The 25960-nt window shown below is 43.3% G+C and overlaps 2 protein-coding genes and 1 pseudogene across 4 annotated transcripts in view; all 3 read left to right on the forward strand.

The window, feature by feature from the left end:
* Positions 1–2753, forward strand: part of LOC307247941 (receptor activity-modifying protein 1-like) — a 9377-nt gene extending 6624 nt beyond the window's left edge. The window contains exon 3 of the mRNA XM_080024097.1: positions 1–2753. This exon is cut by the window's left edge and continues 348 nt beyond it. The gene's annotated coding sequence lies outside the window, so the exon portion shown is untranslated.
* Positions 2754–3505: 752 nt separating this feature from the next.
* On the forward strand, positions 3506–11886 carry LOC307247940 (long-chain specific acyl-CoA dehydrogenase, mitochondrial-like). 2 transcript variants are annotated; one of them, XR_013844755.1, is made up of 12 exons: positions 3506–3662; positions 4793–4972; positions 5881–6018; positions 6198–6362; positions 6605–6671; positions 7058–7222; positions 7368–7469; positions 7721–7834; positions 8643–8770; positions 11127–11213; positions 11413–11603; positions 11738–11886. XR_013844755.1 is itself a non-coding variant. In XM_080024096.1 (11 exons), exons 1-11 carry the CDS (start codon positions 3586–3588, stop codon positions 11504–11506), a joined length of 1317 nt encoding a protein of 438 aa, XP_079880222.1. In that variant the 5' UTR covers positions 3506–3585; the 3' UTR covers positions 11507–11886. The 2 variants fall into 2 exon arrangements, 1 of the variants encoding a protein (XP_079880222.1); XM_080024096.1 differs by having other exon boundaries at positions 11413–11886.
* Positions 11887–13503: 1617 nt separating this feature from the next.
* On the forward strand, positions 13504–23924 carry LOC307247680 (long-chain specific acyl-CoA dehydrogenase, mitochondrial-like; annotated as a pseudogene). The gene is made up of 11 exons: positions 13504–13546; positions 14473–14521; positions 15105–15275; positions 15408–15557; positions 15778–15938; positions 16956–17021; positions 17437–17601; positions 17824–17918; positions 21524–21651; positions 23276–23362; positions 23831–23924. The product of its transcript is annotated as a long-chain specific acyl-CoA dehydrogenase, mitochondrial-like (transcript).
* The last annotated feature ends 2036 nt before the right edge of the window (positions 23925–25960 follow it).

Genomic DNA, 25960 nt, shown 5'->3' on the forward strand with positions numbered 1-25960 from the left:
TCTTTTAAACTGGTCCAGGATTGAGAATAGCATCATCAATAGGTCGTCAAGATATCATTAATATATTAAAAGCTGCAACACGTAGTGCTCGGCCTAGCTGAAGCGCTTGGTTGTGTTGTTCCATGTATTTAAAAGATTCTGATGCCAATCACTCGTCTTGATTCCCAATAGTTGAATAATCCAAGGTTGAGGTTTGGAAAAAAAAAAAGCGGTTTTCCTTCAAGGAGTTTAGAGTTGGACTCAATGTTTATTTGAGCTTACATTCAATTTTTTGTTCAGCTTTGCCGATTTATGACAATTGTATGTGTACAGGTACTCCTCGCGTAACGACCTACCTGTTTAACCACCGTTCAGACTCATGACCAGCTCTCTGACCAGTCTGTATTGTACAATACCACGTCTCAGCGTTAAGCATCTCATCACGCATCACCCTTTATATACTGTATACACTGTATATGCTATATATACTTTATATACTATATTCACTATATATTATATATACGTTATACACTAGATATACCATATACGCTATATATACTATATACACGATATATACTATCTATGCTAAATACACTATGTACGCTATATATACTGTATACACGATATATACTATATTCACTATATATACTAAATGTGTATACATCTGTATACATCTCATCTCATCACCGTTCTCAGTGTCGTTCCCACAGTCTGTCAGTACTCACTACACTGGCGTTCTCAATGGCCACGCCCCCTCACCGTGAAATAACAACGGCTCCTCGCTTATCGACGTGGTTGTAGGAACGGAACTCAGTCGATAAGTGAGGAGTACCTGTGTTGTACTGTATGTGGATTTCCAAAATGGCAAAATCCAGAAGACGTGACAAGATGACAGGAATAGAATGTGTGGTTCGTTTAACATTTTATGAAATATATATTAATATATAACATAATATACAATGTTAAATGAAATATACACTTTATGAAGTATATATAGGAAGTGGTATCATTTAGTGAAACATTGATCCATGTATTCCATTCATGTACATTATATATAGTATTATACCTATTGATAGATGCAGTTTAATGATGTATGATGTGTGTGTGTGTGTGTGTGTGTGTGTGTGTGTGTGTGTTTATATATATGTATAATATTCACTAAAAGATTGATCTAAGATGTTGTGTTATGTTGGTGATGTGATGACGTTTGACTCCGCCCACCACACTTCTATCCTTCCTTCCTTGCTTCCTTCATTGCAACCTACCTACTTTCCTTCCATCCATCCTTCCATCCAACCTTCTGTCATCCCTTGATTCCATTCTTCCTTCCTTTCTTAATTTCTACATCACTACCTACTTCCTACCTTCCTTCCTTCATTGCTACCTACCTACTTCCTTCCTTCATTGCTACCTACCTACCTACTTCCTTCCTTCCTTCATTGCTACCTACCTACCTTCTTCCTTCCTACCTTCCTTCCTTCCTTCAATGCTACCTACCTACCTTCTTCCTTCCTTCCTACCTTCCTTCCTTCATGGCTACCTACCTACTTCCTTCCTTCCTACCTTCCTTCCTTCATTGCTACCTACCTACTTCCGTCCTTCCTACCTCCCTCCATTGCTCCCTACCTCCCTTCCTGGCTTCATTTCATTCATCCTTCCTTCATTACCTCCTCACCTACCTTACTTCCTTCCTCCCTTCCTTCCATCCTTCATTGCTTCCTACCTATCTACTTTCCGTCCATCCCAGTTTAATTTATACCTTCCTACCTACCGCCCGTCCTTCCTTCATGCTCGCTCCCTTCCTTCTGTCCTTCCCACCTTCCTTGCTTCCTTTTACTTCGCCACCCCCCATCTTGGTTGCTAAAATGTAACTGTGTCAGGGAGTTGAGGGAGCAACTGAGCAGAGGAGGGAAGGGGTGGAGGTAAAGGAGGAGAGAGAGAGAGAGAGAGAGAGAGAGAGAGGGGGGCCTGGGTGGGTGGGAGAGTAAACACCGTGACCAGCCGGACCTCCACTCACTCAGAGAATGAAGCAAACTGAGGAAATACGGTGAAAATAATGTGTCCAGGTGTTTCATGTATTCAAGGTCCTTCCTATGTTGTTTTTTTTTTTTGTTTGTTTGTTCTGTTTTTTTTTTTTTTCTATTTAACCTTGATTTAAAACCAGGCGCTCACATTAACATTAAATCCATTTTCCAGCAGCGCCCTGGCCAAGAAAAGCTCCTCACAAAATAAAACCAAACAGACATCCAATCAGCAAAACAAAGGATCAGGGCATTTTTAATATGAACATTAATAACAACGTTGTTGAACTTGTATTGTGTTTAAATGAAATACTCAAGTTGAAGTTCTTCCTGGAATTCATATCACAGTGTTTTTCAACACTTTGTGAACTACTGGGACATGAGAGCTCACCAGGTGGCACCGCGAAAATGGTTCAAATCCCACCCCCCCAAAAAAAGAAAGAAATGCATCCATCCATCAGCCTCCGCAGCCTGGTCATCCTGGAAGGGGGATTCTTCTGAGGCTCAAGGGGCCTCAGAAGGGGCCCCTTTTCCCCCAAGGGGTTTTCTGGGAGTTAGGACTAGGGGATGCAATGTTAAATATGAAGCCTGTGAAGCCCTTTGAGACTGTACTGTGATTAGGGTCTATATAAATAAACTGCACTTGACTTGACGTGAAGGAGAGTCAGAAGAGTCGGTTTGGCGACTCTTACATGTAAATGTGCTGTATGTAGAGTCCTTGGCCTGCAAAACATTAAAAACTAACTAAACTAACTTAACCCGTTTAAATTTGACTTTTGTCTAACCTGTTTTTATACATTATCAGCTTTATTTTACAGTATGAGAGCCCCATCTAGTCTAAAATGTATAGTATAACAAATAGTTATGCAGTACAATAATAATATTTAATTATTATTATTATTATTATTATTGTTATTATTATTATTATTATTATTATTATTATTATTATTAGTTATGGCTGTCACTGCCTGGTCACCTAAACCAGGAATTCCCCAACTGTGGTCCATAGCCCCCACGAGGTCTGCAGCAAAATTATTATTTGTATATATATATATATATATGTATATATATATATATATATATATATACATATACATACGTTCATACATATATACAGTGAAATATCTTTGCAACGCACCCGGATATTGTGCACAATAGTTACTAAACCGAACATAATAGCTAACCTTGTATCAAATAAACCTCCTGAATCTTGAATATATATACATATATGTATTTTTTTTTTTCATCGTTTTACATGTCACAAAATACAAAACATATTTCGATAAAATATGTATAATATCAAATAAGTTACATTCATTTGGCTATATTCATCAGTACATGTATTATTTTATTTTATTTTGTTTTATTTTGTTTTATTCTATTCTATTCTATTCTATTCTGTTCTATTCTATTCTGTTCTATTCTGTTCTGTTCTGTTGTCCACGGTCTGAACGGTGGAGGGCAGCAACGCGCCCCGGCGCCTCCGGGCTGCGGTGGAGGCGGAAAGAGGAACCGGAAGAAGAGAAAGGAACTACAACGGGAGGAAGCGTTGCCCGTCGTCGCTGCGCAGGCGTCAGGAGTCGCGATGTTTGTCCGCAAGGTGATGAAAGCCTGTTTGTCTGGAGTCAGAAGCTCACAGCGGCTCTCCGCCGCAGCTGCCAGGTTATTATATTTATATTTATATTTACATTTATATTTATATTCATATTTATTTGTATTTATAAACAGCAATGCAACGTTTAAACAAGTAAGTGCCTTGCACAACATGTTATTGTGCCGAAGTGGGTCATCACCCTCACCTTTCACACACTTCCTGCACCCCGTGCTCATTCCACTTTAAACTATACGAAAAGTCATGCTGCAGAGTCAAATTACACAGCTCGGACATTTTTATTCAAACTAAATTATTATTATAAACAATTCTATATGCTTTTATGGATTTTGGAAACCGGTTTTGGAAAGTGACGCCCCGCCCCCCGAAGTGTGTGTGTGTGTGTGTGTGTGTGTGTGTGTGTGTGTGTGTGTGTGTGTGTGTGTGTGTGTGTGTGTGTGTGTGTGTGTGTGTGTGTGTGTGTGTGTGTACAGTATTTAAATATAGCTAAACATATGTATATGTATTTATATTTATATGTATTTGTATTTATATTTATAAATACTTTTCTCAACTTCAAAAAAAGGTTTTCACAAATTAAAGCAATTTTATAGATATTGAATATACTGTGTGTGTGTGTGTGTACACAGTATTTAAATATAGCTAAACATATTTATATGTATTTATATTTATATGTATTTGTATTTATATTTGTAAATTATTTTCTCAACTTCAAAAAAAGGTTTTCACAAATTAAAGCAATTTTATAGATATTGAATAAACTGTGTGTGTGTGTGTGTGTATATACTGTGTGTGTGTATGTATATAATCACAGACACTGCTACTACACACATCAATTTCTTTGGGTATGGTGTAACATTTATTTTTATATGTACAATGTACAACAGCAGTGCAAATACTTGTGTTCCATATTGAAAAAATTTAAAGTTTACAAAAATATTGAGCGATTTTAAAATGTGTCTTTGAGACATTCAAACATGTGATGAGCAATCACCATGGGATTTTCCTGTATACATATTCATTCATCATGAGCTCATTTTACCATAAATATATAGTCTGTAGTGATTTGTATAAATTCATAGGATAATCAATCATATCAAAAAGTATTAATTTGACTTTCATATATTATGTTCAAAACTTACATTGAATACTTTTTCGTTCGTGTGCCTTCTGCCTCCAGGCTGCAGCACAGCCAGTCGCAGCCTCACGAGGACTCGGCCCCTTCGTCTCGTCGAGAGACGTCCAGCGCCAAGACACTGATGGACATTGGGACGCGACGCATCTTCACCGAGGACCACGACCTCTTCAGACAGAGTGTCCGGCGCTTCTTCCAGGAGGAGGTGGTGCCGCACCACAAGGAGTAAGTAGAAGAAGGAACTATTGTAGTGTAACGAAAACTCAAATAACAGTTGATCCATTCCACGTTGTCTGGACAATTTGTCTTTGTTATTTCATTTCCAAGTTTGGGTTACAGTTCTGTTCCTGGTTTTACTGTTATCTTCCTAAGTAGAGTAGAGACACTGAATCAGATCTAAAAATAAAATGTATTGAGCCCAGAGAATAAATGATTTAGTCCCAGGTTGGTGTTCGTTCTGGGGGTGTCTCACTGTTGAAGAAGTCTCACTGCGTGTTCGGTGAGGTTGAACCTGCTTCGCTACAGGAAACAAACTGAGATTATTTGAGATATTTATTCTGCAGAATAAAGAGAAAGATACAGATGCACTTCAAAACAGTGATCTGATCAGTCTGCCCTTGCTTCTGCCAAAGAGGCCTATATACCGACGAGAGGTTGTGTGCCAGTGGTCAGGTGTCATTCACAAGACTGTGCCCTCCAGTCATATCCCCTGGTGTTTCTCTCATACAGTGATTTAACGGTCAAACTCCGGTCACAGATATAATCTTACTGTGCCTTAAAACAAACCACAATACTCTGTCAAGCCCCCTGGGGTTATCCTTATCTCCACACAAAGTTGAGTGAAGATGGAATGTGGTCTGGTCTTGTGACAATACAGTACTATAGTTTTTGAAGTCTCTTAAATGTGAGCTCTAAATGTGTCATTAAAAACCAAGACAATGTATTTTAAAAAGCCACGTAAGTTACTAAAAGGCTATTGTCTTATATAACACATGTGAAAGTGTGGCGGATGGGATGGCTTGAGGGATGGCGTCCACACCTGACGCTCGTGGGATGGTTGGTTAGAAACATCATTGAAAGCATTGATCATCTGCATTTTCTCTCACACTCACCCTCTCCTCTCTGTGCTGCAGGTGGGAAAAGGCCGGCCAGGTTAGCAGGGAGGTTTGGGAGAAGGCCGGGGAGCAAGGCATGCTGGGAGTGCTGACGCCCGAGGAGCATGGAGGCGTCGGAGGAGACCTTTACTCGGCCGCCATCGTCTGGGAGGAGCAGTGAGTAGCAACTGATCTGGGATTCTCTCTTTGAACAATTCTGAATCGATACTCCCTAATCAAACTTTTATCATTCTCTTTTTGGCATTTTGTTTGTAATAAAAAAGAAATTATTGGGAGCAGTAGAAGCTTCTTGAAACCCCCAGTTCCGGATATCAGTGCAGTGTTTTGTCTTTCAGGATGTACTGCAACTGCTCCGGTCCGGGCTTTGCACTCCACTCTGAAATTGTCATGCCCTACATCAGCAACTACGGCACCAAGGCACAGATCGATCGCTTCATCCCCCAGATGGCTGCTGGGAAATGCATTAGCGCCATCGCTATGACTGAACCAGGGGCTGGAAGGTGAGGGTTCCCCAAACGTTGTCTAAACAAAATGGAAATGGAACGGTTGGTTGGTTGATTGGTTCGTTTTTTTTGTTGGTTTGACTAACCCCAAACACTATAGAAAACATTATGTAATTGTTTTCGGAACAATTGGTAAAATGTTACAAAAGTGTTTAATGGTGCCGTGTTCAAGTCTTCAAGTTCAATCTAACGCATTCTTGGTGGGGGGGGGGCGTGTATATATGGGGGTGTATATGTAGTGATCTCCAGGGTGTGAAGACGTATGCCAAAAGAGACGGTAGCGACTGGATTCTCAACGGCAACAAGGTATAGTATATGCGGTCATCACCATGATGTATAAATAGAACTTGATGGGGTAAACAAAAATGGCTGCCTATTCATTTCAATGCAACTGGCTTACCCAACGCACTAGTTGAAGAGCATTGGATGAAATTAGTGGATTTTCACTAATTGATAATAGCTTTAGAACAACACTACAGAGTGTCCTCAGCATGAAGATGACATTTTGAGGTATTCTATAAAGAAACTACGTCAATGATGTAGATTATGAATAAAGCCGGTCCGAGGACGGAACCTTGTGGGACACCCTTAGTAATGAGACATGAACTAGATTGAACATTTCGTGGGACCCAATCCCATGAAGTGGGATTCAGGTCCATACTCCTTACCCTTCTTCACTTCTTTCCCTGAAGGTCTTCATCACCAACGGCTGGATGAGCGACCTAGTTGTCGTGGTGACAGTGACCAATCGCGAGGCAAAGACCGCCGCTCACGGCATCAGTCTGTTCCTGGTGGAGGACGGCATGAAGGGCTTCCACAAGGGACGCAAGCTGGAGAAGATAGGACTGAAGGCCCAGGTACTTTAAGCAGACCTTCTCTGGACCTTTTTTTTTTTTGAGTCTCATATTACTTAGAGGGGGGAAGGGAAGAAGAAGAGGGAGAATTCACCAAGAACCAATCCGCTAAAGGGTATCATTGCTTTTATTTCTCTGTCTCCATCAGGACACAGCAGAACTGTTCTTTGAGGACGTTCGGCTCCCCGCTGAAGCCCTGCTGGGGGAGGTCAACAAGGGCTTCTACTACCTCATGAACGAGCTGCCACAGGTAAGGCGATAAACTCACATATTAAACAACTTGTTTGCGATTTGATACGCTATCTTACGTTATTTTGTGATTGATGTTCATACATACATTTGTCACCCAGAGTGCATGATTCAAAATCCCTGAAATTAATCTCACGGTTCCAACATCCTGAATCCAAATGGTATGGAATCAGTTAAATCATTAAATGTAAACAGTGAATTTGATGTCATAGCAGCTGATTCGGCTTGTTGGTCTGCTTTGTGGCCGTGTAGGAGCGTCTTCTGATTGCCGACATGGCCATCGCCAGCTGTGAGTTCATGTTTGAGGAGACGAGGAACTACGTGATGCAGAGGAAAGCTTTCGGGAAGACTGTCGCTCATCTGCAGGTCCGACAAAAGCCAGCGTCTATCTGTCTCCCAGCCCTTCTGTCAGTTCCTCAGTTGTTCCTACTTTGTAATTGGTCCATATAACATGTTTGGTGTGGAGTATTGTAGACCTTTGTTGGCACCCACATCATATCCCCGTGTCAGGGTTTTCTTAGAAGTGGACTGAAGCCAACTTTTGTCAGTGTTCACAACTGTAAAAAAAAAAAGTTCCAAAACTTAGAAAAGTAGTAGTTGTAGTTGTGTAGTAGTTGTGAAGACTACCTGGAACACAATGAGCCTCATTGATAAAACGTCTCAATGACCAAATTTGAACAAAGTGCATGCAAAAAGTTTCAGCATGTCTTCAGGGACAGAGCAGAGATGTTCACAGGGATTGTCTTCTCCTCTTGGCTCTTTTTGTCATTGGCGTATTTGCTCATCAGTGTCAGTCTGAATGTCTTCAGGGTGTTGGTAGCATGACTGTCTGCAAATGTACATGAACAGGAACCCGCAGACAGTTTAGGAACAAGTGGCATCGTCTCCGACCCAGTCCAACATCAGAATTCACTTGATATGCTGTATTTGATATTGATATGTAATGGAGTGGAAATGTTACTTTCCTACCGCACCGCGTGTCTCTTTCAACTTGTGTTGAACTGTCAAATGTTTTTCCAGCAATCACAAACAGTCTGTGTAATTATCTGTTTGCTCTTTTTTGTGGGGAGATCGGGTCCTAATATCATCATTACTTATGATCTTACTAATGGTTCTCAAATATTTATTTCTAGTGAACTTGCCAGTAAAAGTCCTCATTACGTATTCACCGCAGACGGTCCAACACAAGCTGGCAGAGCTGAAGACTGAGATCTGTGTGGGCCGAGCCTTCCTAGATAGCTGCCTGCAGCTCCACGCTGATAAGCGCCTGGACTCCTCCACAGCCTCCATGGCCAAGTTCTGGTGAGGACACAGCCATGCTCTCCACCTACATGCACCACCCTCCAAACATGTTACAAAGCCACTACACCAACAGATCCTCAGAGAAAGAACAGGTTGGACCAACGTTTCTCTGGTCTCCTCCAACCTACAGAGATGCATCTCAGCCTTCAACTAAACGTAATTCTTGTTTTGGAAAGCCCAAAATTCAGCTCACCTTGAACAGGGAGTCTTCAAACCATCAAACTCTGCATTTGCAGGACTGTCTCAAAAACTGTCTAAAACCACTAAATCCATCCTGCTATTTCAGTAGATGGATGAATAGATTGATAAAATCACAGACATAAATAGATAGTAAGGCTATTATACTTGCAGGTTAATACTGGGAGGGCTTAAAAGGGAACCTATTATGAAAAACTCACTTTTTCAGTGCTTGTGCACATACATTTGGGTCTCTGACGGAACTACTAACACACAAACTGTGAAATAAGACAACTCGGTCAGTTTTTTGTGAGATGTCTATATCATAAAACATGTGTTCAAACACACCGTTCAAATCAGCCCTTATCTACACTACTCACAAAAAGTTCGGGATATTTGGCTTTCGGGTGAAATTTATGGAAAATGTAAAAAGTTCACGCTACAGTGACATTATATCATGAAAGTAGGGCATTTAAGTAGAAGCATGCAATGGTGATTTCCTCATCTCAAACTATTTATTGAAACAAAGGCAACAACAGTGGTGGGTTTACCACAACAAAAAATGTCAATGTCTCAATAACTTGTCATGTGCCCTTGAGCATCAATTAGAGCTTGACAACCACGTCTCATGCTGTTCACAAGTCGACCTATTGTCTGCTGAGGCCTGGCCCCCCACTCTTCTTGAAGGGCGGCCCTCAGGTCATTGAGGTTCTGGGGTACAGAGTTACGAGCCTCTACACGGCCACTCAGCTGATCCCATAGGTTTTCTATGGGATTCAGGTCTGGAGAAAGTGCAGGCCACTTTCTGGTCTCTGTATCTCTGTTGCAAGCTGCTGATGACACTCTGTGACACTCTAAGCTTAGTGGCCACTTCCCTCTGAGAACATCCTGTTTGAAGCCTAACAACTGTGAGGTACTGTTGATCAATTGTTAGGTGTCGTCTTGGTCTCATGATGTCAAAATGTGATATAATACCAATTCTAATTGAACCAGGAAATGTATTGGTGGATTCATGGATCAAACACCTGCTGTGAATTTTGCCGTTCAGCTCCTTGTTAGAGAACAGCAAGTTGTGCAAAAAGTACTGAAACATTGAACAGTTGGACATGTGCATTCAGAAGTTTAGAGAAGGTCAAATTAGGTTTGCCTGTAAAGGTTATAGTGCATTTTACGTTCATCCTGAAATTTCAACCGAAAGCCGAATATCCCTAACTTTTTGAGTAGTGTATGTCATTTAGGACTTCAGAAGCATTAAAATCACCCTCCATCTGAAAGTAACAAGTGCAGCTGAGAAAACCAGCACAAATCTTATAAAAGAAAAAGGAATTAATACCAACTGCCTGTGAAGAAACTGCAAAGGACGGAAATCGAAGTATTTAAAAAATAATTCTGCTGTGTGTTTCTTTCTTTCAAAAAAAAAAAGTGGTAGATAGACTGTAGGCTGTAGCGCGAGGATCCGCTGTGTGTTTCTCCAACCAAAATCAATAAAAATAGTGTTTTTATTGTAGATATATTTATTTTATTTTCTGACGTTTGCATGAAACAAAAAATCCCTGCGTGCAGAGTCCTGGTGCATCCCAGTGTGGTGCTTGGAGAACGGCAATGAAAGTTGTACATCTAATATGAGTGGAGATTCAGCAATAGAAGCACAATTGTCCAAGTGTTGAACCGTGGGCCGCACCAAACTTGACTTAGAGAGGTAAATTGAGGTAGATTTGGAGAGAGCATGGTAATATTGAGAAATACATTGTGGTCTCCATCAGACAAGTGTAAATAATTTAATACAGAGCTGATTGTTGAAAGGCCTACGTAGGTCTCTTGGTAGTCTCAAAAAATATTGCTAATGCAAATGGCAAAAATCCATAAATAAGTCATTTGCTATTGTAGTTAAAGCAGGTTCCGTATAGTGAAGGGACCAGAAACCTTATATGAATTTATTCAAAAAAGAGTTACTGGATAAGTGGGGACTCATTTTTACAACCTTTTCATTTTACAAGCAATTTGGACTTAAATAGGAGATTTGGGATTGGTCTGTGATTACTGAGTACTTCTGTGTTCAAGGTTAAATTTCACCGGTGGAATGTGACCTGTAGGAATCACTTAAACCCTGTGAAATGTCTCCAGTGCTGCTGCTGGGATCGGTGCTAATGAAGGTCTTGGTGTTGGTTGTGTCCTGCAGGGCCTCTGACCTCCAGAACAAGGTGGCCACCCAGTGCCTGCAGCTCCACGGAGGCTGGGGCTACATGTGGGAGTACCCCATCGCCAAGTGAGTGGAGTTTAATATTCATGAGTGGCAATAAAAGTCTTGAACGTGTTTAAAATTAATAATTTGTTACCTATAGATGGAAACTGCTGTTATACCAGATGCGTGTTTATTGGAAAGGTCTAAAACCACGATATCTGTCTGTCTGTCTGTCTGTCTGTCTGTCTGTCCTGATCACACTCTCCCTCTCTCTTTCCTCCAGGGCCTTCGTGGATTCCCGGATCCAGCCGATCTACGGAGGCACCAATGAGATCATGAAGGAGCTGATCGCCCGCGCCATCGTCAGCCAGAAGTGAGGAAGATGGACTGTTCTTCGCTCGACCGATGCCATGGAAACAGTGGGAAAAGTCTAGAACGTGACCGGTTCCCGGATGTCGAAGAAATTTTGTTCCAGTAGGATTTCATGCCTGAAGTATAACTGTGTTTTGTTTTTTTTAACGCTCCATGCTGGATGCCCTCATCAGGAACTACGAACTGTAATTAATGGTGTTTAGTGTCTAAACATTTTGTTCATTTTATACTTGCAGGTCAGTCCAAGAGACCTGATGAATTTTGAAGAATGTCAAATGTGGCTTGATTCATTTTCACACTAATAAATGTACATAACTTATGGAAATCAACGACCTGCCTGTGATGACTTCTAGAAACTAATGATTAAAATTTCAACAAAATCAAAGTGTTCCCTGTGTGTGTGTGTTCCCTCAATAAGTCAAGTTATATATCAATGTTGTGAACATTAATCACAAGCCACAAGCTAGATATTGCTTTTTATGACAGCTCTGTGGAATGCTGGCTTTTGATTGGTCAGTAGCAATCAATCAGCGGTCAGTTATTTCTTAATAATGACCACTGATCTGTTAAGAATGACCGTTGTGCCGGGCTGCCATTTCTCAGCTTGGTTTCACATCCCTTGCATCGCTCCGCCTACACGCAAATGATAACACCAGCAAGTGACGCCACCTGGTGGCACAAAACATGAACCGTTACAGAATGAGGAGGAAGGAGGCCAGTGGGGGAAAAAAGAGGAAAACAGCACAGAGAAAGAGAAGACAGGCATGAAATCAGCACAAAGAAGGAGAACACCGCGGACTACGGCGTTGTTGAAAGACTCGAAATCGAGAAGAAATTTAAAACAGACTTGGACAGCTACACGGTCATTGAATGCATCTGCAGAATTCTAAAGCGTCAACCAACTTCACCACGGGGCTTAAACCTATAGCAATACGACTGAAATATTTTTAAAACCAATATACTGTTGTAGCGCGTTCGCTACCCAGGTTCTCCCCGAGGACGCAGGGTTTAGCGGTGTAGAAGAAGGTTTTACTCCACTCAGTTCTTCTCAGAAAGGGTTCAAGGGAGGCTCATGCAATGAGGGCAGAACTTTCACGGACGGGCTTCGACCGGGATTCCCTCAGAGCGCTCCCGCACGGTCCCTGCCATCCTCCCCCTCACTGCAAGACAACCAGACGTAGAAGAAATCTCCCCAGCTGCTGTGACTGACCAGTCATTCAATTGGCCACAATTGGCGCTGACTTCCCCTCGCCTCCCGGAGCCGGCTCCACCACGCCCCCCGAGTCTGCCACAACTGTGTTATTATATTGATTCGTTTTTATAATTGGCCATGTAATAGCCCGTGATATTGTGCGGAAAGTCGGCCACTAACTGCAAAATAACCTGTGATCCCGTCCTGCTAAATCTGGTATTTGTATTTAAATCGTCACAGTCCTTGCCGTTCATATTAATATAAAACTCAAATTTTAGCTTTCTCCACGACGGAACCGAGGGCTCGAAGGTGAGGGTTCCTCCAGTGCCGTCAACAACAACAAAAAATAAAGTTTGGTGGAGTTTTCCCACTCCTGAAAGAATCTGTGCCAGACGGTCCTGATGCAAAACCCGCCAATGCCTTCTATACGGTGTCCATTTCTCTGCTGAGCCTGACTGTTAGAGACTACATGTTTATAAAGGAAGTAAAGCAAGTGAACGGCCTGGCTGGAGTTTTGCGGTCCTTGTGTGGCTTAAGGGTTTAGTTTTCCTTGCCTGGGTCTGTGAATTCTCGGATGAAACGTCTTGTGTTGTCAGGAATATTTATTCAGGCCAGACTACTCCCTCACAATGTTTTGACATAATACAATATTAGGCTTGTGTCACATTTGTATAATTGCTGCAATGCTCAGTCAGTCGGTACGTACCATCTCCCAGCAGGAGGGGAACACCTCAACCCGGACTCGACGTTCATCTTCTGCATTCCCCGTCCGCCTGACGACAACAAAATGTACATTCAAAACGTGGGAAGATGGTGGAGATCTGGAGCCAGTTCTGTCTGCCGACGCACCGAGGTGAGTGCATGATATCAAATCAGCGACCCCACAGGTTTGCTGGAGAGGTTAGCTTTTGTTAGAACTCCAAAACGTGCGGGTTATAGAATTGAATGGAACTGGTAGTTGGAAAACCGGGAAGATATCCAAAGGAAAACTGCTTTGAACGAGTAAATCTATCAGGAAAACCTGGTAGCGAAGCAGCAGAAGTCATTACTACTTGAAGGTGCAGAATTTACTGAACACACTTGGCAGAAATGGAATATAATATTCATAAGTATGTTTTAATTAGTGTGTAATCCCATGAAAATAAAAATCGCCGCGTTGGCGTATCCTTCCTCTTTTGCGGAGGCCTCCAATGTTGCACCGCCATGTTTCTGCAGTAGCCCAGAATGGACAAACCAAACACTGGCTCTAGAGAGGGCCTTTCGCATTTGACGCGAGTTACGCTGCCACCGTCTCTTCCGCGGAGGCCGCCGTGTGGCACCGCCATGGGGAGGGGTATTCAGTTGGTTAGATGCCACTAGTGTGGTCACCGCTAGATGCCACTAAATTCTACACACTGCACCTTTAAAGGGTATTTTACACAGTTGGGGGGTGGTTCCCCCTGTTGGGTTTTAGGATATGGCAGTTCACCTGCTTTGGTTTGTTTGGATGGTGGAAGTTGCAATAAGTGGGGTAAGAACTTCTTAGCCAAACTAAATCAAGGACACCGGGACTAAACGTTTTAATTTCTAATACTAATAATATACCATTATTTTAATTACTAAATTACTGGAACTGGACAAGCCCAAGATTCAGAAACCACCTCGGGTCACAGCCGATTCGTTCTACAATAAACGTAATTCGCTTGTCAATTTTAAGCAATTGATTATTTCACAACCATAGATTAAGATGACATGCATACAGTTATGTTTGGCTCCATTACAGTTTCTGCTCCCTTGCAGCAAAGAGCAAGCTTGTTCCGCGCAGGGAGTACTGCAAAAACCCCTATGGGTCACAGAACCGAGCCAGCATTAACCCTGATTCAGTGTTATCAGTGTTATCTTCTGAAGCTGTGGGTGGAGGCCGGGGTGGAGGTGGGAAGATTCAGCAATCAGGCAGCAGCTATAAGGGTTGTCGGAGCGGATTTAAAGAGTCTCCCTTGTTGAGTGGAACAGCTGTAATTGGTACCCGTCACCAAACAGCTGGCTCATCAGACAGCGGACTGTCAGATAACACGTGGGCGTGACTCCGTGCCCCGCCTGAATTTACGCTATGAGCTACGTGGGTTTGATGACAGTAAAGGACCAAGCCATGACTTGGGTTTGGTCCTTTACTCCTATCAAACTCTAGCTCAAGCTGCTAACTTTTTGGACACTTATTTACCAATGTGTTTGCTTATCTGGTTCAATTTGTCTTAGCTGAATTCATTAGATTAGGGTTTGGGCCGTAAGAAGTCTTCAAGACATGGTGTGGTAGCATAGCCACTCTTAGATTGAGGTGTTTTCCAAGAGGGCTTTGTGTCGTTACTCTCGACTTCAGTATAGCCTCTGATGATTGTATGTTCAAATGTTTTGTGTTTTTAACCATTTCTCAGACTGCGGCATGGCAGTACGAGGAAAATGGTGCAGTTGGTCCGTCCAGAGGCGTGCGCTGATAAGAGCCTGATGGACATTGGGACGCGTCGGATCTTCACCCAGGACCACGACCTCTTCAGACAGAGCGTCCGGCGTTTCTTCCGGGAGGAGGCGGTGCCGCACCACAGGGAGTGTGTAGACCTCCGCCCCAACACTTAACCTCATGTGGGCCAAAGAAAGAACCATTTTAATGTTTGAATATTGTAACAGAAAACTCAGTGTTGGTTCTTGGGGTGACTCAGCATCTCCTCTCTGTGCTGCAGGTGGGAGAAGGCAGGCCAGGTGAGCAGAGAGGTTTGGGATAAGGCCGGGGAGCAAGGCATGCTGGGAGTGCAGAGGAGTGCATGCCCAAGGAGTATGGAGGCATCGGAAGAGACCTTTACCCCGTCACCGTCGTCTGGGAGGAGCAGAGAGTAGCAGCTGATCTGGGATTCTGTCTTTGAACAATTCTGAATCGATACTCCATAATCAAATTTTTGGAATTTTGTTTTTGACATTTAGCATTTTACTTTATCTCATGCAACACTTTATCTCATGTACAAACATAATTATATTTTTTTTGTTTGGAAGAGATAGAGGCTTCTTGAAGCTCCCAGTTCCCGGTATCAGTGCAGCGTTTTGTCTTTCAGGATGTACTGCAACTGCTCCGGTCCGAGTTTTACACTCCGCTCTGAGATTGTCATGCCCTACATCAGCAACTACGGCACCAAGGCACAGATCGATCGCTTCATCCCCCAGATGGCTGCTGGGAAATGCTTTAGCGCCATCGCTATGACTGAACCGGGGGCTGGAAGGTGAGGGTTCCTCCAATGCTGTCAACAAAACAAAGTTCAAAATGGTAAAATGTCACGGCGGAGACGAGGGAGACAAATAATGAAATTTGTCTGGTTTGGAGACCTGTCCCTGACTCCAAGGAAAACGCTTACAGCATTATCACTGTGGCCAGTAAAATTATCATGGTGAATCAGGTCCAGCTCTGTGACATTTACAGCAGACACTTATTTGCACAAGTCATCCAAGACTGTTCGGACCTGTTTTAACTTGGTCAATAACTTCATTCGCTTGAAATGATTCACCGTTGAGACAGTTAAAGCTCATTTATGATTTTACTCCATCGTTAATGAGGGCTTTTCTTTAGCCCCTTTTCCAACATGGAATCCGTAACATTGCTGGATAAAAAAAAATCCGGCAAAGGCGGTAGGTAGTCATTCACACCTTGGCCTCCTTTACGGAAAATTTCTGTAGGGAGTCTCTTCCCACATCCACTGTTAGGGATATATTACGTAATGCTTGTGCGAGAGGTGTCTAATATCATGCAAAGATTAGGCAAAATAATAATTTTTTTTAGACCAGACCTTCGCTCCCCGTCTCCCCCGCCCCGCGGACGCGTCCCTCAGCTGACTGAGGGGGGACAGAGCCCTCGCCAACTGGTCCTACACTCTCTGCATCCGGAGAAGGAACACATCGCCATTTTTCTGGATGTTTTTCTTTCTTCCCGAAAACAAATCAATTTCTAAATATTTGTACTAAATAATTATTCATGCTTTATTTGAATTCACTCCACCCTTTCTTTATGGAAATGTTACTGCTTCCATTCCCACATAACTTCCATTCACAACTGTTCCGGCAATTTGCTGTGAATTATACGACTTCGAGAGTGGGACATTCAAGGAACCACTTTTACTGAACATGGACACCGGCGTCCATTTCCACACGACACCAAAACGGAACATTTCTGGTAGATTTGTGGCTTTCAGTGCAAGTGAGAAAGGGGCTTATGAGACACCCTTGTGACCCCATTTTTTTCCCAGTGATATCCGGGAGTGAAGACTTACGCCAAGAGGGATGGTCGCGAATGGATCATCAATGGCAACAAGGTACTGACCCCATATAGTACACTATATGGGGTCATTACCACAAATGTATAAAAGGAACTTGATGAGGTTCGCCAAAATGGCTGCCTATTCATTTCACTGCAAGTCACTTTCCCGGCGCACTAGTAGAAGAGCATTGAATCAAATGTGCAGATTTTCAATAACTGACTATAGCTTTAGAACAACACTGCACAGTGTCATCAACAAAAAGATCACATTTTCATATATTCCATGAAAAGACAGTATCATTGATGTAGATTGTGAATAAAGCTGGTGCCGGGATTGAACCTCGGGGGACACCCTTAGTAATGAGACACAAATTTGATTGAACATTTCATTTCATCCTGTAAATGTGTTCAGCGGTGTCTTCCAGGTCCATAATCTGCTTCCCTGCTCTTCTTCCTTTCTTTCTCTGAAGGTCTTCGTCAGCAATAGCTGGATGAGCAACCTTGTTGTTGTGGTGGCAGTGACCAATCACGAGGCGAAGAGCCCCGCTCACGGCATCAGTCTGTTCCTGGTGGAGGACGGCATGAAGGGCTTCCACAAGGGACGCAAGCTGGAGAAGATCGGACTAAAGGCCCAGGTATTTGAAACAGATCATTTTGCTTCTTCTTTTTTGTCTTTAAATGATGGCAATTAGTAATTACTGCACTAGCTGCGGATTAGTGGCAGCGGTTTAGATATTGAAACTTCCCGTGACGCTCTTCTGGTCTCTTACTGCCAATTTATAAAACGGGAAAGGGGAATTCATCAAGAACCAATCCGGTAAAAGGTATCATCACTTTAATATTTTCTTCTCCATCAGGACACGGCAGAACTGTTCTTTGAGGACGTTCGGCTCCCGCTGAAGCCCTGCTGGGCGAGGTCAACAAGGGCTTCTACTACCTCATGAATGACCCTGTTGAACTTATTGAGCTTCGTTGGTCATTTATAGTACACTATGGCTTTAGTTAGTTTAGTTTAGTAGTGGATTTCACTGACTGGATTTGGTTGCAAATCATCCTCTCATTGGTTATTCATGGTAATGTTATGATTGACCAGTTGGTTGTCGGGTAGCTGCTAACGGTGACCTGACTTAACTGCTTAATAGAAAGACAGATGCTTTTAATATATATATTAAAAAAAACTTCAGCTGTTATTTTTTTGTGATTTTCATAAGTTCAAAATTCACCACATCAGGGTCAACTCCCTGAAATGAATCACAATAGGGCTAAAGGCCATGGTTCGTAAATCTAAATGTATATAGCGTCTTTGGAAAAAAGTCAGTTGGTGCAAACTGGATGGAGTAAGTGTGAAAAGACCCAAAGACTATTGCCTGGAACGTAATGAGCATTCATTGTCATTCACAAAATGTGCAAGCGGTTAAATATCAACTCCAAACACTAACCGCAAACATCATGGCAGTCATCAATCTGTCAATCAGTCAATCTGTTTTCTTTCCTATCTCAGTTATATTGATATTACTCGATATTGTGACGTGGCGCCGCCCGCTGCGGCTGCCTGCACAGGTGCTCCTTGTTGATTATGCACATTTTTAGTATTTTTATCCATTTTATATCACTATGTCCACCAAAAACTCATCGGCAGTGATCTCCTACGACCGCAATGCACTCGTGGATATAAACATTTCCCTGAAAGATCAACTTTGGGACTTTTTATCTGCGGATCCAGAGTGGCCCGAAGAGATTTTACGCACCCCAACAACACCAAGACTCTCTCCCACCCCTGCTTGCCGAACCTGGAACAGCTGACCATCTCGTGCCATCCATTCTAACCCCCCCCCCGGGAATTCAACATGGTCATCATCGCAGCCGTTTATATGCCACCGCAAGTGAACACCGACACAGCACTATTGGACCTTTATGATGGGTTGTAAGGGCGAACCTTAAAATTGTTCTGCCTAATTTCCATCAACCCATCACGTGTCACGAGATAGAACCAGTGGCCCTCACCTCGGTGGTCATGAAGTTCTTCGAGAGACTGATTAAGGATTACATCTGTGCCTCCCTCCCCGCACCTTGGACCCGCTGCAGTTCGCGTACCAGCCCGAACAGATCCACGGATGACACGGCCTCCCACGGTGCTCACGCACCTGGATGGCCGGAAGGGGGCTGCTGTTCATCAACTACAGTTCAGCTTTCAATACCATAGTCCCCACCAGACTGGCTGTCAAGCTGCGGGAGCTAGGACTGAGCACTCCGCTGTGTGCCTGGATCCTGGACTCCCTCTCAGCCTGGCCCCAGGTGGTTAGGGTGGGGAGGCACACATCCAGCTCCCTCATCCTGAACACAGTATCCCCCCAGGGCTGCGTCCTCAGCCCTCTACTGTACTCCCTGTACACACATGACTGTGTGGCCAGGTCCAGCTCCAACACCATCATCAAGTTTGCTGAGGACACCGTCGTGGTGGGCCTGATCAATGACGACGATGAGAAGGACTACCGCGAGGAGGTGGCTGACCTGTCACTTTGGTGGAGCTGAAGGCCGAGATCTGTGTGGGCCGGGCCTTCGCCGATAGCTGCCTGCAGCTCCACGCCGAGAAACGTCTGGACTCCTCCGCCGCCTCCATGGACAACAGCCTCCTCCTGAACGTCAGGAAAACTAAGGAGCTGATTGTGGACTTTAGCACAGGGTTACAAACAAGGATGCACGCGCCGTTGGTGTTTAAGGGGCCTTCCGTCAACAGGGTGAGCAGCTTCAAGTACCTGGGAGTTCACATCACGGAGGATTTAACATGGACTATACACACAGACACTCAGGTGAGAAAGGCGAGGCAGCTTCTTCACCACCTCAGGCAGCTAAAGAAATTCAAGGTCAACACCACACCACTGTTTGGTTTGGGAACTGTACTGCTCAGGACAGGCTGGCCCTGCAGAGGTTGGTGCGTTCAGCCCAACGTACCCATGGAACTACCCTCCCCTCCCTGCAGGACTTATACACCAGGAGGTGTAGTAGCAGAACCCGTAGGATAATGAAAGATCCTCATCAACCCAACAACGGACTGTTCCAGCTGCTGCGGTCGGGCAAGCGCCTCCGCAGTCGCACAGCGAGGACAGAGAGACTGAGAGACAGAGACAGAGTTTCTTTCCGCAAGCCATGAGAACTGTCAATGCTAACCTCACCAGGGGTCCTTACAAAAAGCACCAAGACACTCACATAGGCCCCATTGCCTGGTCTAAAAATACTGTACTGCATACTGTACTGCAAGTTACTGTACCACTGTTCTGGGTTACTGCATAATGCGCTGTATTGCTGTTCTGTTCTGTGTTTCTGTATTGCTGTGTCGTGCTGTTGTATACTGTACTGTATATCTCCACACACACACTACCTCACTTTATTCACATGCACTTTACTGCACATATCTGTATATACAGATTTTCTATCCCATATCCATAACTCCATTCCTTTTACTTCTATTTCGTACCCTCTCTCTGTATTACCTTTTTGAGTCTTATTTTACTTTTATTTTATTCTATTTATATAACTCTATTCACTAACTGCATTACGTTTAAGGAATCAGTTAGTTTCAGTTATTTAGCTGGGTAGGAATTAGGTTAGCTATTATGTTCGGTTTAGTAACTATTGTGCATAATCTCCGGGTGCGTTGCAAAGACATTTCACTGCATATACTGTATGTATGAAAGTACGTATATGTCTGTGACAAATAAGTCTCTTGAACCTCTTGAATCTTGAATCTTGAGTTTGTTCTTGTATTTGGAAACACACGTCTTCAGGGACTGTTCAGCTATGTTCAGAGTGATTCTCTTCTGCTCTTGCTTCTTTTTATCGTGGTATATTCAAACATTACCGGCAGTCTGCAAGTCTTTCGGATGTTGACAACACTTCTGATGGAAAACCAACATCTTTATTTCATTTCAACACTTTGGAGCAGATGTTTATCCAACAATCGCTTTTCATTTACGGCGTTCCGTTAGAACTCGGTTCTCAGCTGGTGCAGCCTCAGGATCCACATTTGTCCGGTAGTTATTAAGTCATGACCCAGACATTCTGATTTATTTCACAACATCAACGGGGCAGTAATCCTCATGCTTTTGTGCACTGTTAAAAACACAAAAAAAATATAGGATAATAATTTATTGATGTAGGGGAAATTCAGGCGGTGCAGATGCTCAGTGGGGAACATGAAGTACGGAGTGAGAAGACAGACTCTGTAATCACATTATATACAATTTAAATAGTTCATGAACATCTCAACCAAGTAGGATAAAGTAAGTAAAGGTAATAATAATAAGGTATATTGGAAGAATATAATATCAAACAAATATTATAATATTATAATAAATAAATATATAAAATAATAATAGCTGCTCAAGAATATGTAAGTGTAATGCAAAATAGAGTGGACGCAATAAAATACTGTTTTATCTGGACATCGATGATAAAATGGAAAGAGGCCTCACTGAGAACATCAGAAAAATAACAGGAGTGACTTTGCTCCGTCTGTTGGACGTGAACTCACCAGTAATTCTCAGTTCTGCTCCGCAGACGGCGCAACACAAGCTGGCGGAGCTGAAGGCCGAGATCTGTGTGGGCCGGACCTTCGCCGATAGCTGCCTGCAGCTCCACGCCGAGAAACGTCTGGACTCCTCCGCCGCCTCCATGGCCAAGTTCTGGTGAGGACACATCGACGCTCTCCACCTACATGCACCACCCTCCAAACACGCCGCCGCGCCAGCAGATCCTATGAGAAAAGAACAGGTCGGGCCGACGTGGCTCTGGTCTCTTCCAACCTACAGAGATGCACGTTAGCGTTCAGGTGAAACCAATTCCTTCGTTGGACATTTAAAAGGGGTTTTGAAAAAGCTCAGAGGAACCTTGAACCTCTCCATTTCCAGGACGGTCTCTCAAACCTCAAAATCCATCCTGCTTTTTCGGTCGATGGATTGATGGATGTAGACGGACTGATGGGCACATTGACAGAATCATAGACAGATAAATGGAGAGTGGAGGACTATTCCAAGTTCAGGAAACAGCCTCTCGCCATGTTATCGCTTGTTGTACTAATTTAGCAAAAATACAGATGTATGAACCAAAATGCGGCGCAGCGATGTGACTCGCGAGGCTGGAAGTTCCACCTCTGAAAAAATGGATGGGGAGAAGGCGGAGAGAAATTGCTCCACACTTGTAGCAGGACAAGACAAAATAACAAAAGCAAAAAAGACCCTGTAAACAGAGTGAGGGCAGTACGCCGACAGGAATACTCAAAAAATACATGAGCGCTACAACAACTTCAAGTCCTTCCACCATAACAGCCCATCAATGACTGCCTCGAGAGAGTCAGCACTGTGCATTTAGACACTAAAAACAAACGCCACAAACCCACAAAAAATATTCGGACTTCAACCACTCGTTTTGTCTTTTATTGAAACGTGTAATTGTGGGAGGAATCGTGGTGAATTCCGTCCAAGTTTGTCTTGCGTGTGCACCCACTAGCCTGCCATTACCGTGATCTAGCTACTCTATTATTGGGGCGAGCGGTGGCGAGATAGGAGTGGCAGGGCAATCTGTCGCATGACCTTCCCCCTCCCCTGGCACAGCCGTGGTACATCTCGACGAGTAGTCTGCCAACACGCTGGTCTTCCCGGCTCCATGGCAGATCCTCAAATTAAAGGGTTGCAGAGCGAGCCGCCATCTTGTAATTCTCTCCTCGCGATCCTTCGTTGTTGATCCACGCCAGGGCTCAATGGTCTGTTTCAAGATCAAATCCCCCCCCAAGGAGATAATGGCACGGACTGACTTAAGACCGTTTAACGGGTTAGGGTTAAGGTTAGGGTTGGTCTCTCTTCTCCCTCATCCCATAGTGGTAAGACGGTTCCCACCGCAACATCGCTTTTTCAGACGAGTAAAGGATGCTCACAATCTGAGCTCCAGTTACCAGGGTGTGGTTCAGATTTGACATCAAGGTCAAACAGAGGTGGGGCAAGAGAGATACATCTGCCTTTTGGAGCATCCTCCCAGGCCTGAAAAGGATCTCGCCCCTCTGACGGCTTCAACCTTGCTGAGCCTCACCCCTTGGCTCACACGCATCGGGGTCAAACCCGTCAGGGGTGTCGTGAGGGTCGTCCTCTGAATGGAATTGGCTGGCACCCTTGGGAGAGTCCCAGTTAACATGAAGGGAATCTGGAGTGGGCCTTACCCTGTCACAGATGTCAGCAATCTGTCACAGATATTAGAGAAAAATAGAGCGTTGAACTCACCAAAGCTAACGAAGGTGTCGGTGTTGGCTCTGTGATGCAGGGCCTCGGACCTCCAGAACAAGGTGGCCACCCAGTGCCTGCAGCTCCATGGAGGCTGGGGCTACATGTGGGAGTACCCCAACGCCAGGTGGGTGGAGCGACTAGGGTGATGGGGGCGGAGCAGGAGGGACATTCTAACCTTTCACTGAGCGTTCATTCAGGGGTTTCCAAACTCGGGTCGGCTGCCCCCTTGGGGTCCTCCAAGGGATTGCAGGGGGGCCACAGCTAAATTATTTCATGTATTTTTTAAATTTTGTTATTATTATATAATATATTATTATATTTTATTACATATATAGTGAGACATATATTAGGAAAAAACAAGTAAATAATTGATTATTTAAAAACAATTGAAAATATATAATATTTTGTGTATTTTTCATGTGTATATTTACTTAACTCCACTAATTGTGAGTTTTTGTTGTTTTTCAGTTCAATTTAAAAGTTAAACCACACGGCAGGTTATAGGCCGATGAAGTATATACAACGTTCTGTCTGTCTGTCTGTCTGTCTGTCTGTCTGTCCTGATCACACTCTCCCTCTCTCTTTCCTCCGGGGCCTTCGTGGATTCCCGGATCCAGCCGCTCTACGGAGGCACCAACGAGATCATGAAGGAGCCGATCGACCGCGCCATCGTCAGCCAGAAGTGAGGAAGATGGACTGTTCTTCACTGGACCGTTGCCATGGGAACAGTCTGGAAGTCTGGAACGTGACCGGTCCCAGCATTTCCAGGATGCTGGGATACATTGATGGATCTATATCTATAGGGTGTTATATGGTTATAACATCTGTATTGCGACATGAGACGAGATATTGAGTTCAAGTTCAAGTTCATATTGTGTGGGATTTTAGTTATTGTAATATTGTAATATATTTTAAGGTTGTCTTTAAATGTGTGTTGATTTTGGGGGAATTTGGCTGCATTCAGGGCGGGAAAACAGCAAGACAACTTAGACTGGAAACCAGTTTTTGGAAACGAAAATAAATAGAAAATCCGACTGGCTTCTGTGCTGCAATGTTCCGGTTCTGCCTGTAGATGGGAGCAAGTACACATGCTGTACATCTTCTGCGCAACCCTCTGGCCTAACAGGTTAATTATGTTATTGTATATTATATTATAAAGGACTTGAATAAAAATCCACAAGTTTTTTTACTTCCCGCCCTAATGTGAGGGCTAATTAATTTTTAATTATAATTACATTTGATACACTTAATTAATCCCCCGTGAGGCTAATTATAGTGTGTAGACCACATGTGATCTTATTATAAATATGACATAATAGCGGACATTATACTTACAGCATCAGGTGGTGATTCTCCATCGATCGATTGATCATTTATTGATCGATCAGAAGGGAAACTGTGATAGCACACGACATAATTCCTGCTCTCTGTCTTATCAGTCCTTCATTCTTTCAGTGATTTTTTTTTTTTTTTTGATTGTTGGAATCAGACCGCCACCCTCATCCCGCCACCCTGCTCCACCGCTGGCACAGAGGAGGAGGATGGAGGGATGAGCATGGAGGAGGGAGGAGGTGTAGACATCTAAACCCTGGGGGCAGAAAAGTGCAGCAGCTGTTCTCTGATCTCCCATTCTTCCTCTCCTCTCCCCCCCTTTCTCTCTTTTCCCACGTTTTCCTTTTGGCTTTGCTCCCATCTCACAGCCCGTATTTTCCTCCCTTATTCTTACCCCTTCTCTCTCTCTCTCTCTCTCTCTCTCTCTCTCTCTCCCTGCCACTCCCTTCCACTTCCTGGTTGGCCACGTGCACGTCCACAAGATCTGTCTCTCTCTCTCCCTCTCTCTCTGTCTCTCTCTCTCCCCCCGCTCTGTCTCTCTCTGTCTCCTTCCCCTCGTGTGTGTGTGTGTGTGTGTGTGTGTGTGTGTGTGCGCGCGAGAGAGAGAGGGAGAGGGGCAAAGAGAGGGGTTGTGTGTGCATGTGCATGTTTCTCTTTTTTATTATTAATCAAAATGACACAATGGGGATGGAGAAATGGAGAAAACATTTCATCTCAAAAATATTCGATTATCGATTAACATACCATAACATTGAAACATAAAATAAACAGAGAAAATGCCCAAATAAATAAATACATAAGCATGCAAGTCATTTAGTGGCACAAGTGGCTGTTTATAGTATTTTAAAATTCCATTGATTTTTCTTATTTGTTGGACGACATGCACGAACACCACACACACACACACACGCACACACACACGCACACACACGTGTGCGTGCCGAGAGACATTTATTATTGATTGCAGTTGCAGTTCAATATACAACAATACAAGGGAAAATATAAGTAGCTACTTCAATGCTATGAAGTCACCGAGTACAAGCAAGTCATTAGGTAAACACAGAACAAAAAACATCCTTATCAAATGTTATATCAACTAGAATAGATACATATCTATAACATAAAGACCTAGACGCCTCATTCATTGTCGTGACACGTCAAGAGCGCCGCCATCTTGTCACGGTCTCTGACCGTGAGCTTTGCATACTGCTGTAGAACAAGGTTACAAATTGCGCTGTTTTGTACCGTAAGCATAAATTATATTATTAGATATTCATTAATAGATAATAACGAATCATTTAATTATAACTTTACACAGAAAACTGTCTCAATAGATCTACTTTTTATATCTGCATAATATCATTAATAAAAAGTGTATGGTTAAAAATAC

Source organism: Zeus faber, assembly GCF_960531495.2.
Source record: "Zeus faber genome assembly, chromosome: 2".
Classification (NCBI taxonomy): Eukaryota; Metazoa; Chordata; class Actinopteri; order Zeiformes; family Zeidae; genus Zeus; species Zeus faber.